General features: G+C 47.4%; 1 protein-coding gene across 2 annotated transcripts in view; it reads right to left on the bottom strand.

The window, feature by feature from the left end:
• The window catches only part of LOC144603983 (protein kinase C beta type), a 131,621-nt gene extending 129,127 nt beyond the window's left edge, over positions 1 to 2,494 (bottom strand). Inside the window, exons 1-2 of one of the 2 annotated variants that reach the window (XM_078417914.1) lie at positions 2,247 to 2,494; positions 2,120 to 2,151 (exon numbers count right to left, since the gene is read on the bottom strand). In XM_078417914.1, the coding sequence (XP_078274040.1) occupies positions 2,120 to 2,151; positions 2,247 to 2,416 (202 nt within the window). In that variant the 5' untranslated portion in view covers positions 2,417 to 2,494. The remainder of the gene's footprint in view (positions 1 to 2,119; positions 2,152 to 2,246) is intronic. The other variant, XM_078417913.1, reaches the window with a different exon arrangement.
• Positions 2,495 to 16,084: the final 13,590 nt, after the last annotated feature.

Here is a 16,084-nt window from a genome sequence, read left to right as displayed (position 1 = left end):
AATGTTCTACGTGAATAAATAATCAGCCCCCAGGAAACTGACCCCGCTATCCCAAAAATTAGACAGCAGGAATGTAGTGATGCCAGGAAGCCATCGTGTCAGACCTTCCTGACTGACTGCAAATTAGCTGGTCGGGACTTGCTTCCTGGCGCTCCGATAGTCCATCACAATACCAGCATCAACTTCAATGTCCACTGGCGTGAGAGCTCAGTGACACATTCTTCAGCGGAGTCGATTTCTGTGTTCAGTCTAGTATCGGAGTTGCTCTCATTTCAAAGTGACCTTACATTTTCTTTTCTATACAAAAATCCACCCAAAGATATTTTTTTCTTAAAACGCCCCAGAAGAAACGGAGGTATTTATTCACAAAATGTTGGAGTAACTCAGGTCAGGCAGCATCTCAGGAGAGAAGGAATGGGCGATGTTTCTGGTCGAGACCATTCTTGACCTGTTGAGTTACTCCAGCATTTTGTGAATAAATACCTTCGATTTGACCCAGCATCTGCAGTTATTTTCTTACACCAGAAGAAACGAATATCATCTTTCAAAGATACCTCAACTCCTCTTCCCTGCACTTGAACTGGACTCTTGCCTCCACTTGAACTGGACACTCCCTCCCCCCCCCCCCCCCCCCCGGGGGAAACATCGGGTTAAAAACTCTCAATGGTCTCTACTGGGCCATTGACTATTACACCACCCAGGCACTTCAACTTTCCCCGTTGTTCTGAGGTTTGGTCGCCCAAGGAAAGGGAGAATCAATCTCAGTGCACCTCCTTACACACACTGTTGAAACCGTCCACGTTTACCCACGCCCCCGATATCAAACACCGGACTGCCTCTAAGAGAGAAGGCAGGGCTCCAAAGCCCCATACGTGGCGACTATTTGCATACCTTGGCTCTGCAAGCAAAGAATTTCACTATGACTCGTCACATGTGACCATAAAGCATTCAATTCAGTTCAATCTCGGGGTCCTGCCAATTTTACTCCTGAATATAGCTACTCAAGTGCCGCTCGCCGGCATAGTCCCGATCCCCACGCCGGAGAGCCTGGTTTATTTATGCACCCCCATTTATAAACCACCAGCAATCTGGTCCGGTCTGACTCCCAATGTCTGATAGAATAAGCTAGATTTAAAGCAGCCATCTGCTCCCGCCACTTTGCTTCGCTCTGAACACTGAACCAACGTCTCAGTCGCGTCTCTGTGACAGGCCCTTCCTTTAGATGTTAGAAAGGAAACGATTTGATGTTTTTTTTAAAACACGCGCTTTAAATTTCCGTTTTAAACAGGAAAGGGTGTGGGTTAATAAAAATAACAATCCGCTGAATATCTTCACAAAAAAACATCACTCAAGTGGAAAACTGACGCAATCTGTCGCGGATCGTTAAATACGTGGATAATAAGAATAAAACTAGAAATTACATTTTTTTTTTAAATGAAGTAAAACAATTGAGCCGGCGCTGGTTTGGGGCGAGTTCTCACGGTGTCCCTGTGGAAGCGAGCGTCAGGGGGAGTTTGCAAACTCCACCGAGAGCCGGCAAGACGGATTAGCATTAGAAGGCGAACCGAAAGCACAGGGAGCAGTGGTGTTGATCGGGCTTTGATCCAGGGGAGTTATAGCGAGCGGCGAGCGACAAGCGCCACCTGTATCGCGGAATACGGTTCCAGCCAATCTCCTGTGTATGAACCCACTGCAATCTCACATCGTGTAGCGGCTCAAACGCTTCCTGCTGTTTCCGCGGCGCGGGGGAACAGGTACGGGTTGGGGGGGGGGCGGGGGAACAGGTGCGGGTTGGGGTGGGGGGTTGCAGGTGCGGGTTGGGAGGGGGGGGGTTGCAGGTGCGGGTTGGGAGGGGGGGGGTTGCAGGTGCGGGTTGGGAGGGGGGGGTTGCAGGTGCGGGTTGGGAGGGGGGGGTTGCAGGTGCGGGTTGGGGGGGGGTTGCAGGTGCGGGTTGGGGGGGGGGGTTGCAGGTGCGGGTTGGGGGGGGGGTTGCAGGTGCGGGTTGGGGGGGGGTTGCAGGTGCGGGTTGGGAGGGGGTGCAGGTGCGGGATGGGGGGAGTTCAGCGCTCGGCCTGGCCCGGTCTGTCAGCTGGACACACGGCCCCGCGGGAATGCCCACCTTGACACTGGAATCCCTGCTTGCCGAAGCCCCTGCGGAGACAGAAGGGGGGAGAGCGTTAGAGCTGCGGGGTGACTGGCGGCGAGGGAGGGGAGGTGGGGACGGGCGGGCGGGGCTGCGGGCTCACCAGATGAAGTCGGTGCAGTGGCTGCAGAAGGTGGGCTGCTTGAAGAAGCGGGCGGTGAACTTGTGGTCCTTCACTTCGTGCACGTTTTTCTGCCGCAGGGCGCCTTTGCGGGCGAAGCGCACCGTGTTCACCTCGCCCTCCATCGCCATCGCCAGCGCCGGGTCCGCCATCCTGCACGGAGCCTGGGCACAGACCGGCTGCCGGCCGGCAGAGTGAAGCGCTTGGTCCCCGCGTCAGCTCGCTCCGCCTCCCCCTCTCCCCTCCCCTCTCCTCCCCTCTGCTGACAGCACAGCCTCACCCCGCCCACCGGTGCTCCCCCCCGCCCGGCGCCGCCCGCACCCCGGGCAATGGGCTGGTCAGCGGCCGGAGGCAGGACAGGAGGGAGGGGTCTGGGGGGGGAGGGGTCTGGGGGGGGAGGGGTCTGGGGGGGGGGGAGGGGTCTGGGGGGGGGGGGGGGGGAGCGGGACAGGGCTAGGGGTTGGAGGAGGGGGGGTGGGGGGTGTTGAGAACCGGGGCGGTGGGGTTAGGGCCGGGGAAGGGAGTGAAGGGGTCGGAGGAAAGGTGGTCGGGGGTGGCCCGAGGAAGGGGAGGGTGTGTCAGGGGCCGGGGGGAAGGGGGAGCCTAGGGTCAGGGGTGGCCGGGGGGGTCAGGGGTGGCCAGGGGGAGCCTAGGGTCAGGGGGTGGCCATGGGGGGTCAGGGGCCGGGGCAAGGGGGAGCCTAGGGTCAGGGGTGGCCAGGGGGAAGGGGGGGTCAGGGGCAAGGGGGAGCCTAGGGTCAGGGGTGGCCGGGGGGGGGTGGTCACGGGTGGCCAGGGGGAGCCTAAGGTCAGGGGTGGCCAGGGGGAAGGGGGGGTCAGGGGCCGGGGCAAGGGGGAGCCTAGGGTCAGGGGTGGCCAGGGGGGGTCAGGGGCAAGGGGGGGCCTAGGGTCAGGGGTGGCCGGGGGGGTCAGGGGTGGCCAGGGGGAGCCTAGGGTCAGGGGTGGCCAGGGGGAAGGGGGGGGGTCAGGGGCCGGGGCAAGGGGGAGCCTAGGGTCAGGGGTGGCCAGGGGGGGGGTCAGGCCCCGGGGAGTGGTGATGTTAAGGTCCGAAGGAGGAGAGGCTTCACGGGTCCGAGGGGAAGGAGCGTGTCAGGGGGCGATGGAGGGGGGGTGCTCGGCGCCGGGTGGAGAGGTATCAATATCTTCCGTCTCCATAGCTGTACAAAACTGCACAGTAACCAGGACAGGGCGAGCTGTGGCGTCGTTCACTCCTCCATATCCGCTGTCCGGACGCCTGAGCGTTTCCCACGTTGTCTCTTTTCCAGCACCCGCTTTTCATTTTCAAAAGTTAACGGGGAACCTGCAAACACAACGATATCAAATCAGAAACGACATTTCAGTGGTTCATAATAATCACACGAACTCCAGCATCGATTTTAATCGTCGTTACCATCGTACACTTAACAATAATGGACCAAACCTGCCACTTGCAGCTGGATGCTCGGACCCTGCCCTCCAACCATAACAATCCAACTCGGACCCAGTTTTAACCCGACTCCGTCCCTTCACATCACCTTATGTTCACGTGTCTCTGGTTAGGAATTCCCCTTGAAAGAAGGTGGTGAGCTTGTGCCCTTGTAGGCCATGTGACCCCCAAACTGGAACTTATGACAGAACCCTTCCTGTATTTGGGCGTCCCATCTCTGTAAAGGTCCATGGTGGAGATCACCACTGCCTCAGACCATAAGACCTAAGAGCAGAATTAGGCCGCTCGGCCCATCGAGTCTGCTCCGCCATTCGACCATGGCTGATTAATTTTTCCCTCTTCACCCCATTCTCCTGTCTTCCGTGCATCAGGCTGAGGGACAGATGTTTGAAGATTAAGACCTCAGACATGGCCCAAACCTCACAACGTCCACTGTGGTAATCACTGCATCCGATGTGCTTCTGAGCCCGTGCTGCCTGCAGCATTCAGCACAAGGCACTGGAAAGATATCACCAATGCTTTCTCTAAGGAATCCTTAAATCCATGGGCAGGTAAGTGAATCAGTGAGGTCCCAGTTATGCATCCCAACCACCTGCATCAGACAAGCCACATCATACTCATGTCTGACACAGAACCTCTCAAACTCATTCTTCCAGGCTCTGTGCTGGGAGATTACAGAGAGAAAGATTCAAGGTAGTTCTCAATGTCTCCTTGGAGAAGAAAACCTCCTTGTGGCCGCAAGTGAGACTCCAAGATGATGTGTTGCCTCCTGGTGCCAGAGTGCAGGATAACTCTGGGCAGCTGCAGAACATTCTCATGAGGAAGGCTGAGCAGTGAGAAGTCGTTGTGCACATTGGCACAAATGGCGTAGGCAGGAAAAGGGACGATGTCCTGCAAAATCAATATAGGGAGTTAGGCAAAAGATGAAAATGCAGGACCTCATGGATAGTAATCTCCAGATTACTCCCTGTGCCACATGCTAGTGAGGGTGGGAATAAGAAGATAGGACAGATGAATGCGTGGCTGAGAAGATGGTGCTAGGGGCAGGAGTTAAATAAATTGGACCATTGCAATCTCTTCTAGGACAGAGGTGATCTGTACAAGAGGGATGGGTTGCACTTGAACTGGAGGAAGGACAAAATCCTTGCATGGAGGTTTGCTGGTGCTATGCAGGAGGGTTTAAATTAGATTGGCAAAGGGGTGGGAACAGGGGTAGATGGTCATTAAATGGTTGAACGGATGGGAAGATAGAGGTCAGGACCGGTAAGGCTCAAAGGAAGGACAGAGAGGGAGTGGTTAAGGAATATGGAGAAGCTGATGGGCTTCAATGCAAGGGTGATCATGGATAAAGCAGATGGATCAGCACTGAGAACAATGATGTTGTGGCCATTACAGAGACGGTGCAAGAAGGACTTGTACTGTCAAGTCTGCACTGCACAATCTGGCACCAAAGAAGGTTTCGATACTTCAGAAGTGATAAAGTGGGAGGTAAATAAGACGGAGGAGTTGGTTTACTAATTAGAGAGATATAAAGGTGCCACTCAGTGATTCACTGCGGCAATATGGGTCGAGGTGAAAATAAGAAAGATGCAATCACTCTAATGGAGTTTTACTGTAAGCCTCCCAATTGCCGAGTGGAGATAGAGGAACAGATATGTAAACAGATTACGGAAAGATGCAAAAGCAACAGAGCTGTGGTAGTGGGTGACTTTAACATCCCCAGTATTGACTGGTACTTACGCAGTGCAGAGGGCTTTGACAGGGCAGAATTGTTACGTGTATCCAAGAAAATTTCCTGAAACAGTATGTGAATGGTCCATTCAAAGAAGGACAAAACTGGACTTAGCATTAGGAAACAAGCCTGACCAGGTGACTGGTACTTCAGTGGAAGAGAATTTTGGGAACAGTGATCACAGCTCCATAAGTTTTGAGATGTTTATGAATAATGATAAGTCTGGACCTTGCAGGATTGTCCAAACGGGGTACAGATTGCAGCATTATTAGGCGGGAATTAGTGAGAGTAAATTGGGAGCAGTTGTTACTGGATAAGTCCACATTTGACATGTGGTAGTTGTTTAAAGGCCAGCTGATCAGAGTTCAGGATAGCAGAGTAAGAAGGAGGGATAAGGATGGCCAGGTAAGGAAACCTTGAATGACCAAAGAGGTTGTAAATTTAGTCAAAAAGAAAAAGGAAGCAACATAAGATTTAGAAAGATGAAGTCAGCTAAGGCCATTGAAGAATATAAAGCAAGCAAGAAAGAACTTTAGCAGGCAATTAGAAAGGCTAAAAGGGACCATGAAATGTCAATGGCGAGTCTGACTTTAAAAAAAAGGATAACTAAAGAGAAGGTAGAATGCAAAGAATAAAGGAGGGAATTTATATTTGGAGTCAAAGGATATAGGCGAGGTACTAAATGAATACCTTGAATGTATATTCACCAAGGAGAAAGACATGGAGGACGGTGAGATCAATGTGAGGAATATTAATATGTTAAAGAAGTTTGAGATCAAAAAGGAGGTTGTGTTGAGGTTGTTGAAGAGCATTAAGGTGTAGAAATCCCCAGGGCCTGATGGGATCTATCCCAGGTTACTGAGAGGCAAAAAAGAGGAGATTGCAGAGGCCTTGATGAATATCTTTCTATCTCCTCTAGCCCCAGGCAAGGACCCAGAGTACTTTCTTTCATATTTCAAATACAACAAACAAAAGTGGCAATTGGTGCTTCAGAGTACCGTAGTTGACGCTTTGCTGCAAATTCTGCCAGTTCCGTAGAACTACCCAGGATGGACGACGAAGATATAAAGCAGCTCCACCCCCCCCCCCCCCCCCCCCACCACCACCAGAGTACTGGCGGGTAGCCAATGTTGTTTGTTTGTTTAAGGAAAAAAGCAGTATCATCTAGCAAATTATAGGCCAGTGGCCTCATATCAGTGGTTGAGGAGCTATTGGAGTGGATTCTTTGGGATAAGAATTACTCTCATTTGGAAGACAATGGTTTAATTAGGAATAGTCAGCATGGTTTTGCCATGGTTGGTCATGTCTTACAAACGTGATTAAGTTTTTCAACAAAGTGATGAAGGTGACCAATGAGGGTAGGGCAGTGGATGTATCCATATGGATTTTAGTAAAGCATCTGATAAAGTACCTCATGGTACATTGAGCCAGAAGATTAAGATGCATGGGATGCACAGTGACTTGGTTATTTGTATTCAGAGCTGTGGGACTTCTGTTGTTTATGATATACTGTATATTGAACCTTTTTTTGGGGGGAGGGCGGGGGGCGGGAAGCAGAATCAATAAGGTTTAACATGCTCAGGAAGATCTGGAGCTCAAAATACATCTCAATCAACACCAAAATGCGCATCTTTAATTCAAATGTGAAGCAGGTAATGCTGTATGGATCAGAGACATGGAAAACAACAAAATGCACAACAAACAGGCTGCAAACATTCATTAACACCTGCCTCAGGAAAATACTAAACATCTGGAGGAGAGACAAAGTAAGCAATGTGGACCTGTGGAAAAGAACAAGCCAGGATCCCGTTGACTTACAAATTCGAAGGAGAAAATGGAGTTGGATTGGACACACCCTCAGAAAACCTGCCACAAACATCACCCGGCAAGCCCTGAAATGGAACCCCCAAGGAAAAAGGAAAAGAGGCTGCCACAGGAACAGCTGGAGAAGAGGTGTACAGGCAGAAATGACTGGGAGGAGCTCAACTGGGGAGATCTCGAAAGAACCGCCAACAACCGAGTGAGGTGGAGGACATTTGTCAATGGCCTATGCTCCCTAGAGGAGCAAAGGGATTAAGAAGAAGAAGAAGGAGAAGATGAAGTATATTGAACATGAATGTAGATGGGTTGGTTAGTAAGTTTGCGGACAACATCAAAATCGCTGAAGTTATAGACAGTGAGGAAGTTTGTCAAAGTGTACAACAGAATATAAATTCGCTACAGAAATAGGCAGATAAATGGCAGATGGAGAAACACGAAACTGCAGATGCTGGTTTACACAAAAGGCTGGAGTAACCCAGTGGCACAGGCAGCATCACTAGAGAACACGGATAGGCGGCGTTTCAATAGACAATAGACAATAGACAACAGGTGCAGGAGTAGGCCATTCAGCCCTTCGAGCCAGCACCGCCATTCAATGCGATCATGGCTGATCACTCTCAATCAGTACCCCGTTCCTGCCTTCTCCCCATACCACCTCACTCCGCTATCCTTAAGAGCTCTATCCAGCTCTCTCTTGAAAGCACCCAACGAACTGGCCTCTACTGCCTTCTGAGGCAGAGAATTCCACACCTTCACCACTCTCTGACTGAAAAAGTTCTTCCTCATCTCCGTTCTAAATGGCCTACCCCTTATTCTTAAACTGTGGCCCCTTGTTCTGGACTCCCCCAACATTGGGAACATGTTTCCTGCCTCTAATGTGTCCAATCCCCTAATTATCTTATATGTTTCAATAAGATCCCCCCTCATCCTTCTAAATTCCAGTGTATATTCGGGTCAGGATCCTCTTCAGACTGATTGTGTGGGGTGGGAGGGGGGGAAGAAAGCTGGAAGAGAGGACAGGCAGCTGAAAGCGTTGCAGGTAATACGTGGACAATGGTGAGGGGGGTTTTGCCAGGCAGAATGTATGAGAAAAATATACAATTAATGGCATGACCTTTCACAGCATTGATGTGGATGATCCAGCATGACCAGGACAACTGAGCACGTTTTCGGCAAAACAGCGGCCTAGTCTACGCTTGGTCTCGTAGAAATAAAGGAGACCACATCGAGAGCACTGAATACTGTAGATGAGGAATTGCATGTGAATCTCTGTCTCACCTGGAAGTACTGCTGGGGTTACTAGATGAATGTGAGGGAGGAAGTGAGTCAGGTTGCAGGGGAAAGAACCTGGGTAGGGGGCGATTTGGGTGGGAAGGGATGAGCAAACCAAGGAATTGCAGAGGGAGTGCTGTCTGCAAACCACTCCCTCTGCTACTTAATGTTCCTGGAGGGAGATGGTTTTGGAAGCACGTTTTAACTCCCTGCACCCTGGAGCAGAGAGATCCCAGGACCAACCACCATTTGACATCTCTCTTAATTTCTTGTTCCTTATTATTAACTCTCACTTCTCTGCTTCCAAGAAAAGTTTTCATTTTTCCAATCATTTTCCTCATATTTTGTTTTCTCCTCTGTCATTGAGTTACCCTGGCTTCTAAAACATTCCCAATCTTCAGGTCCACAACAACTTTGCAAAAATGATGTGCCATTTTATTCATCCTAATATCATCTCATAGAAAAGCATAGAAAATAGGTGCAGGAGGATGCCATTTGGCCCTTCAAGCCAGCACCACTCGAACCTCTAGTTGAGTACAGGGTGGATTCTGTCTGAAGAAAGGTTCTGATCTGAAACGACACCTAATCCTTTTCTCCAGAGATGCTGCCTAACCCGCTGAGTTACTCCAGCATTTTGTGTCTCTATCTTTGGTATAAAGCAGTATCTGCAGTTACTTCCTATATAGGGTGGATCCAATTCCTTTATTTCTCTATGTATGTATCTTTGTCATAATTATGAAATGATGTTTAATGCCTGCTATTTTTTAGCTACTGTCATGAACTTCCCTCTAGTTTTCTATCACACATTAGCCAGCTTTCCTTTTATCATCACAACTTTAGTTCTGGATTGATTGTAAAACCACAACTCTGTAATGGATTCTAGATCACCACTCTCATTGCCTCTTAGACCATTATCTTGTTTATTCTGCCATTAGTTTGATTTTATTATCATTACTCCCTCTGAACATTCATCTTGTGCAACACCACAGTTATATGTCCTCCCCTTCCCAGCACACGCTGGTTATCATTAGGGTTCCCTTTCCTTCCATTCACTACTTTGTTTAAGGCTTTTTGATTCAGAAGTGTACAAGTCCATGGTTCACGTCAACCCCTTCTCAGCAGAACAGCTCCCTTTTGTCTCACTACAGGTGCTCTATGAATTACACCACCTCTTCATCCTTCTGATGCGTTTAAACTTATGCCAGTGCATACATGGCAATGTAGTTATTGTGCTACTATTGTCTTGGTGGTTCTGTTTCTCAGCTGTGACTCCAGTTCCTCATACTCTCCAAGCGGAACCTTCTTCTTTGTCCGACCAATGTTGCTGGTTCCTATGTTTTTTGTTAGCTGGATCTTTTCCTCCAGGTTCCTCTACAAAACTGAGGTGGGGTCCTCAACACTAACACCAGTCAGGTGACATAGCTTTTGAACTTACACTTATGACTGCAGAGAATAATATCTATCCCCCTAATCACTTTTCCTTCCCTTTACTACATCTTTTCACTCCACCTCCACCCCTACTAAAATCCCTACATCCAAGTGATAGGTCTATTGTTCTGGAATGTTAGGGCCCTGGGGAGTATTGCAGAGCAGAGGGATCTAAATTATAGGTACATAGTTCATTGATAGTAGTGTCAAGGGTAGATAGCGTGGTCAAGAAGGCTTTCAATACATTGGCCTTCATCAGTCAGAGTATTGGATTTAGAAACTTGATTGTTATGTTACAGTTGTCCAAGACATTAGTGAGGCCATATTTGGAGCATTGTGTTCAGTTTTGGTCACCCTGCTATAGGAAGGATGTCATTAAGCTGGAAAGAGTGCAGAGGAGATTTACGAGGATGTTACCAGGAGTTGAGGGCCTGTACTACAGGGAGAGGTTGGGCAAGCTAGTACTTTATTCCTTGGAGCACAGGAGGCCAAGGGGTGATCATCTGGAGGTGTTTAAAATCAAGAGGGAAATGAATAGGATGAATTCTCAGGGGTGATCAAAACAAGAGGGCATATGTTTGAGGGAGACTACTTTTAACAATGTTTTCATTCAGAGAGTGGTGGGTATACAAGCTGCCAGAGCAGGTAGTTGTGGAAGATATTGTAACAGCATTTAAAAGTCACTTGGACAGGTACATGGGTAGGAAAGGTTTGGAGGGATATGAACCAAATGCGAGCAAATGGGATTAGTTTAGATGGGAAATCTTGGTCAGCATGGATGAGTTGCTCTGTGACTCCATGACTGCACCACTTCTGTCATGCGATTTCAGGAACCTTACACCTGCAGAAGAACTGAAGCTCTCCAACACCATCTTCTCAGTTCCACATCTCTCAAAGTAGCAACTCCTTCTTTTCCTTGACTACTGACCAATTTAATCGTACTTCACCTCTCACAAAAAAATCCCAGTTAACCACTTCCTCCCTGAAGTCTTGCAATGTGTGAAATTCATCAATTCTGAGCCTAGTTTTGTTCCGTTGAGGCATTTTCTGCGGATATAATAATATATTACTGTGATATAAATCCAGATGGCTTGAGGGTCCATTTTTGGATTTTCAATGTATCTGATTAAACTAACAGTGTAAAATCTGCGTCTGGTGTATCTGCGTCATATAGGGTTGTAGGCAGAATTAATGTAATCAGTTCAGAAGTGGGCAGTTATCAGACAAAATCAACCCTGAGATATATGATTGTATTTTCATTGTATAACAATTGAATGTTATTCCACAAAAAAAACAGCCACATAGTTGTACATTAATGGCAATGGGAGATTTAAAAGATGAGTGATAATTACTCATTTCTTTCATTGCTTGGGTAATGTGGAAGAGCAAAAGGAGTGTTGGTTCATCTCCCAGAATAGATGTAAATAGTAATAATGAACTGATTGGAACATACTCTGAATAAAACCTTCAATATGTTAAAAAAAAACATTCACCCACACTGGAGATGTTCTGCCAAAAAGCAGCACACTGATACCGAGATGAAAGGGGAAGTAGCAATAAAGGAGGTGAATAATACAGATGTTCAACAGCTTGGTGGCCAATGTTTAAAATCATTTTAAAGCCCGGGGCTCAAGTCTTCAAATCTCATTACAGTTTGTGAAATTAAATTCAATAATAACAAAGACTGTGCTTGTTATTAAAACAAAACCTTGTCTGGTTCTCACGTATTTAACTAGGTCAACATTCACTTAAATTCTCTCAAACCCACATGATAAGTGGTAGGGCCTTAGGGAGTATAGAGGAACAGAGGGACTTGATGTATATGTTCAAAGATCCCCAAAGCTGGTAGCACAGATTAGGTGGTGATGGTCATACAGACCATTAGAGGGGGTGGGGGCAAAGAATCCAGGAGCATGGAGATTATGGTAAGGTTTAATAAAGCACTGATCAGGTCACTGCTGCAGGACTCTGTGCAGTTCCAAACAGCACAATACTGGAAGAACATGATTGCACTGGAGAGAGCGCAGAGAAGATTTACCAGATGTTACTTGGGCGAAATGTTTCAGTTCTGAGGAGAGATAGACCACATTTGTTTTCCTTGGATTGGAGGTGGCCAAAATTGTAGATAGTAGGAACATTTTCCCCTTCGTAAGGTGTCTAAGACCAAGAGACACAGATTTTTAAAAAGACACACAGTGTTGGTGCAATGCAGCGGGTCAGGCAGTATCTCTGGAGAACATGAATAGGTTTCATTTCGGGTCGGGACCCTTCTTCAGATTGATTGTGGTAGGGTGCGGAGAAAGGTGGAAAAGAGGTGGGCACAGGATGAAGTCAGGCAAGTGATAGGTGAATAAAGGTGAAGGGGGGTTTTGATAGGCAGATGGTTGGACAAAGGCCAGAGATAAAGGGACAAAAAGTATGAAAGGGAAAGAAGAGGTGTGAATGGTGAAGCCAGAGGAGGGAATATAGGTGGAAGGGGACATGGGGTAGGGGGAAGGGGAGGAATTGATGTGAATCCAGGTGGGGCACGAGGAAGAAAGGTGAAAAAAATGGGACAGAGAAGTGTGGGGGGAGGGGGTGTCGTTTGTAGGTTAGTTACCTAAAATTGACGAATTCAATATTTATACTGTTAGGTTATAAATTACCCCAACATAATACGGGCAGATACGAGCAGATGTTCCTCTAGTTTGCATGTGGCCTCACTCTGGTAGTGGACTATGACAATGGGAAGGAGAGTTACAATGGTTAGCAAAAAGGAGATCCAGCAGGCTTTGGTGAATCGAGCGCAAGTGTCCAGCGAAATGGTTGCCTTGACTACACTTGGTCACTGATGTATAGGAGGCCACATCAGGTACACCGAATGCAGTAGATAAGGTTAGAGGAGATGCACATGAACCCCTGTTTCACCTGGAAGGACTGCTGTAGACACCTGTCCCGATACCTCCTCATTCACATTCATCCAGTACACTTGTCCCTATAGTTCCTCATTCACATCCATAAAGGACACTTGGCCCTATACTTCCTCCCTAACATCAATCCAGGACATCTAACCCTATACCTTTTTCCTCACATCCACCCAGGGACCTCAGTAGTCTTTCCATGTGTGACAGAGGTCCATGTGCACCTCTAATATTATCTACTGCATTCAGTGTTCCTGACATCTCCTTTTCATCGACAAGATCGACTAGGTGAACATTTCGCCAAACACTTGCACTCGGTCCACTAAGCCCTGCTGGATTTCCTGGTTCCTAAACATTTCAACGCCCCTTCCCATTCCAATACTGATCTTTCTGTCCTGGTCCTCCTCCATTGTCAGAGTGCAACCTCATGCAATCTGGACAAACAGCATCCATATTCTGCTTGGGTAGTTTATAGCCTTATGGTATGAACACTGAATTCTCCAATTTTAGGTAACAAACCTTCAAACAAGACACCCATCCCTCCTCTCCTCTTCACCTGTTCCCCACGTGGATTTACAAGCATATATCCCCTTACCCTTACCCCGGAAGGGTCTCAACCCAAAACGTCACCTATTCCCTTTCTCCAGAGATGCTGTCTGACCCGCTGAGGTACTACAGACTTTCTTCCACTTAATAGACTGATTGGGGTCAGCTTCAGCAAACGGTCCAGAACTCGGCAGTCTATTTTGGCATCTTAGCAGAGACAAAGAAAAGCTCAGGCCTGAGAGTTCTGCTCACAGATGAATATCCCAAACGTGCACTGCCTGAATACCCAGGCTTGTGTCAACCATTAGTTGTGGAGAACAAGGTCTGTGTATGCCAGTCCTTGTAGATTACTGGACCTGCATATGCGTGTAGATCCAGGCCTGTGTATGTAAGTACTTGTAGGAGATCCAGGCGTGTATATCGATACTTGTGGATATCCTGGATGAGTGCTTGGCTCTAATAGGTAATGGCCATTGCTGCGACTTGGTAGTGAGAGGGACAGGACTGGCTGATTCATGTTATAGGGTTTTAATGTTTGGGACATGATAGAGAGAGAAAAATAAAAGAGGTAGAAGGGCTGCTCCACTAATCAGGGAGAATATCATGGTGGCACTCAGAGAAGACTAGAAAGTTTGTCCCACTCAAATATAAGAATCACTCTAATAGGATAATACTGTAAATGCCCCCAATAGCCTACGGGACATGGAGGAACAGATATGTAGATAGATTACCAAAATATGCCAAAGCAACAGGGTTGGCTTAGTGGATAACTTTAATTTCCCCAACTTGCACAGAGCAAAAGGCTTTGACAGGGCAGAATTTGTTGGATGTATCCATTAGGGTTTCCTAAAACATTATGTGGACAGTCCAACTCAAGAAGGGATCCTACTGAACTATGTGTTGGAAAATGTGTCTGCCAGGAGTGCGGTTGCAGTTAGTGGCATTTAAAATACTTTTGGATATGGAATGGGGGGATATGGGTTATGTGCAGGTAGATAAGTGATGATCTTGGCATCAAACACTGTGGGCTGAAGGGCCTATTCTTGTGCTGTACTGTTCTATGTTCTTTGGCATCTGCTAGCCGCTGTAAATCAACAACTGTTTGTACGTAATCCATCTTCTTTGCTGCAGTAACTGCAGGTGCTGGGCCAGCAAACCAGCTTGGAAGGCTGTCACTGATGGGAATTAAAAGGGTGATTTATTGATATCATTATATAGATTGTGCTTTCTTTCCAACATTACTTGTCCAGAAATTATGTTAATTGAACTCTTCTACAAAGCACTTCAGCCTTCATTGAAATCTTTAGATAAGAGAGAGTTTAGAAAGCTCCAACATTACAGAGTACAATGAGCTTTGTCCAGGTCACCCATATCTTTTGATTATTGTGTGTGGAGGTGACTATTTCATTCAATGCATATGCATGGACCTTGGCAGACCATTTTAACAATCCTGGTGTAGGAGGGATGAGAGCTTTCTGTGTGTGAATCAATTTGGCACAGGGACTCCTCTCACATTCTCTAATTATCCATGTTAGTGGATTTTTTCGTGCCCTTTGCTTCAGGAACAGGCTTGAGGTCCTGCTGAGGGAACAGGAGGGTGTGCAGGGTCTTCCCACGGACATTAACTATCCACAGGGATCTGTTGGAACAGGAGATGTGTACAGTAATTGCATCCTGGAGATAAAGACACCGGCTCTGATGTCTTGATAATTGGCTGCATCTACAGCAGAAGGTCGGAGAAATTGGATGCGTAGGTCACTGTATTCCATAACGTTTGTCATGAGATTCCCAGTCAACTGTCCGTCTAGGTCATGCAGTGAAATCACTGCAAGTAAACCCTCAATGAAAAGTTGCCATGGTTTCCAAGATGGACTAGCCAGTTCCTTTTGTTGGTTTAACATAGAAAATAGGTGCAGGAGGAGGCCATTTGGCCCTTCGAGCCAGCACCACCATTCATTGCGATCATGGCTGATCATCCACAATCAGTAACCCGTGCTTACCTTCTCCCCTTATCCCTTGATTCCACTAGCCCCTAGAGCTCTATCTAACTCTTTTAAATTCATCCAGTGAATTGGCCTCTACTGTGGCAGAAAATTCCACAAATTCACAACTCTCTGGGTGAAAACTTTTTTTCAGTTCAGTTTTTTTCTCAGTTTTAAATGGCCTCCCCTTTATTCTTAGACTGTGGCCCCTGGTTCTGGACTCCCCCAACATTGGGAACATTTTTCCTGCATCTAGCTTGTCCAGCCCTTTTATAATTTTATACATTTCTATAAGATCCCCTCTCATCCTTCTAAATTCCAGTGAATACAAGCCCAGTCTTTCCAATCTTTCCTCATATGACAGTTCCACCATCCCGGCAATTAACCTTGTCAACCTATGCTGCACTGCCTCAATACCAACGATATCCTTCCTCAAATTAGGAAACCAAAACTGCACACAATACTCCAGATGTGGTCTCATCAGAGCCCTGTACAACTGCAGAATTCTCCGTTTAGTCTTTGGACTCTCAACAGGGATGCAGGCATGACCTTATATTTGGAACAGATGCCAAGGTTGTTGCTGTTCGCTGTCTACCAGTATGTATACCATTTGATTTGTAGATACAAACCTTTACATTCAATCGTTGACCTTGGCAAACCAATGTTACATTGAACGTAATGTTTGGTGACACT

Source organism: Rhinoraja longicauda, chromosome 21 (assembly GCF_053455715.1).
Source record: "Rhinoraja longicauda isolate Sanriku21f chromosome 21, sRhiLon1.1, whole genome shotgun sequence".
NCBI lineage: Eukaryota > Metazoa > Chordata > Chondrichthyes > Rajiformes > Arhynchobatidae > Rhinoraja > Rhinoraja longicauda.
Note: the sequence above shows the minus strand (reverse complement) of the source record. Positions and strands in the feature narration are given on the sequence as shown.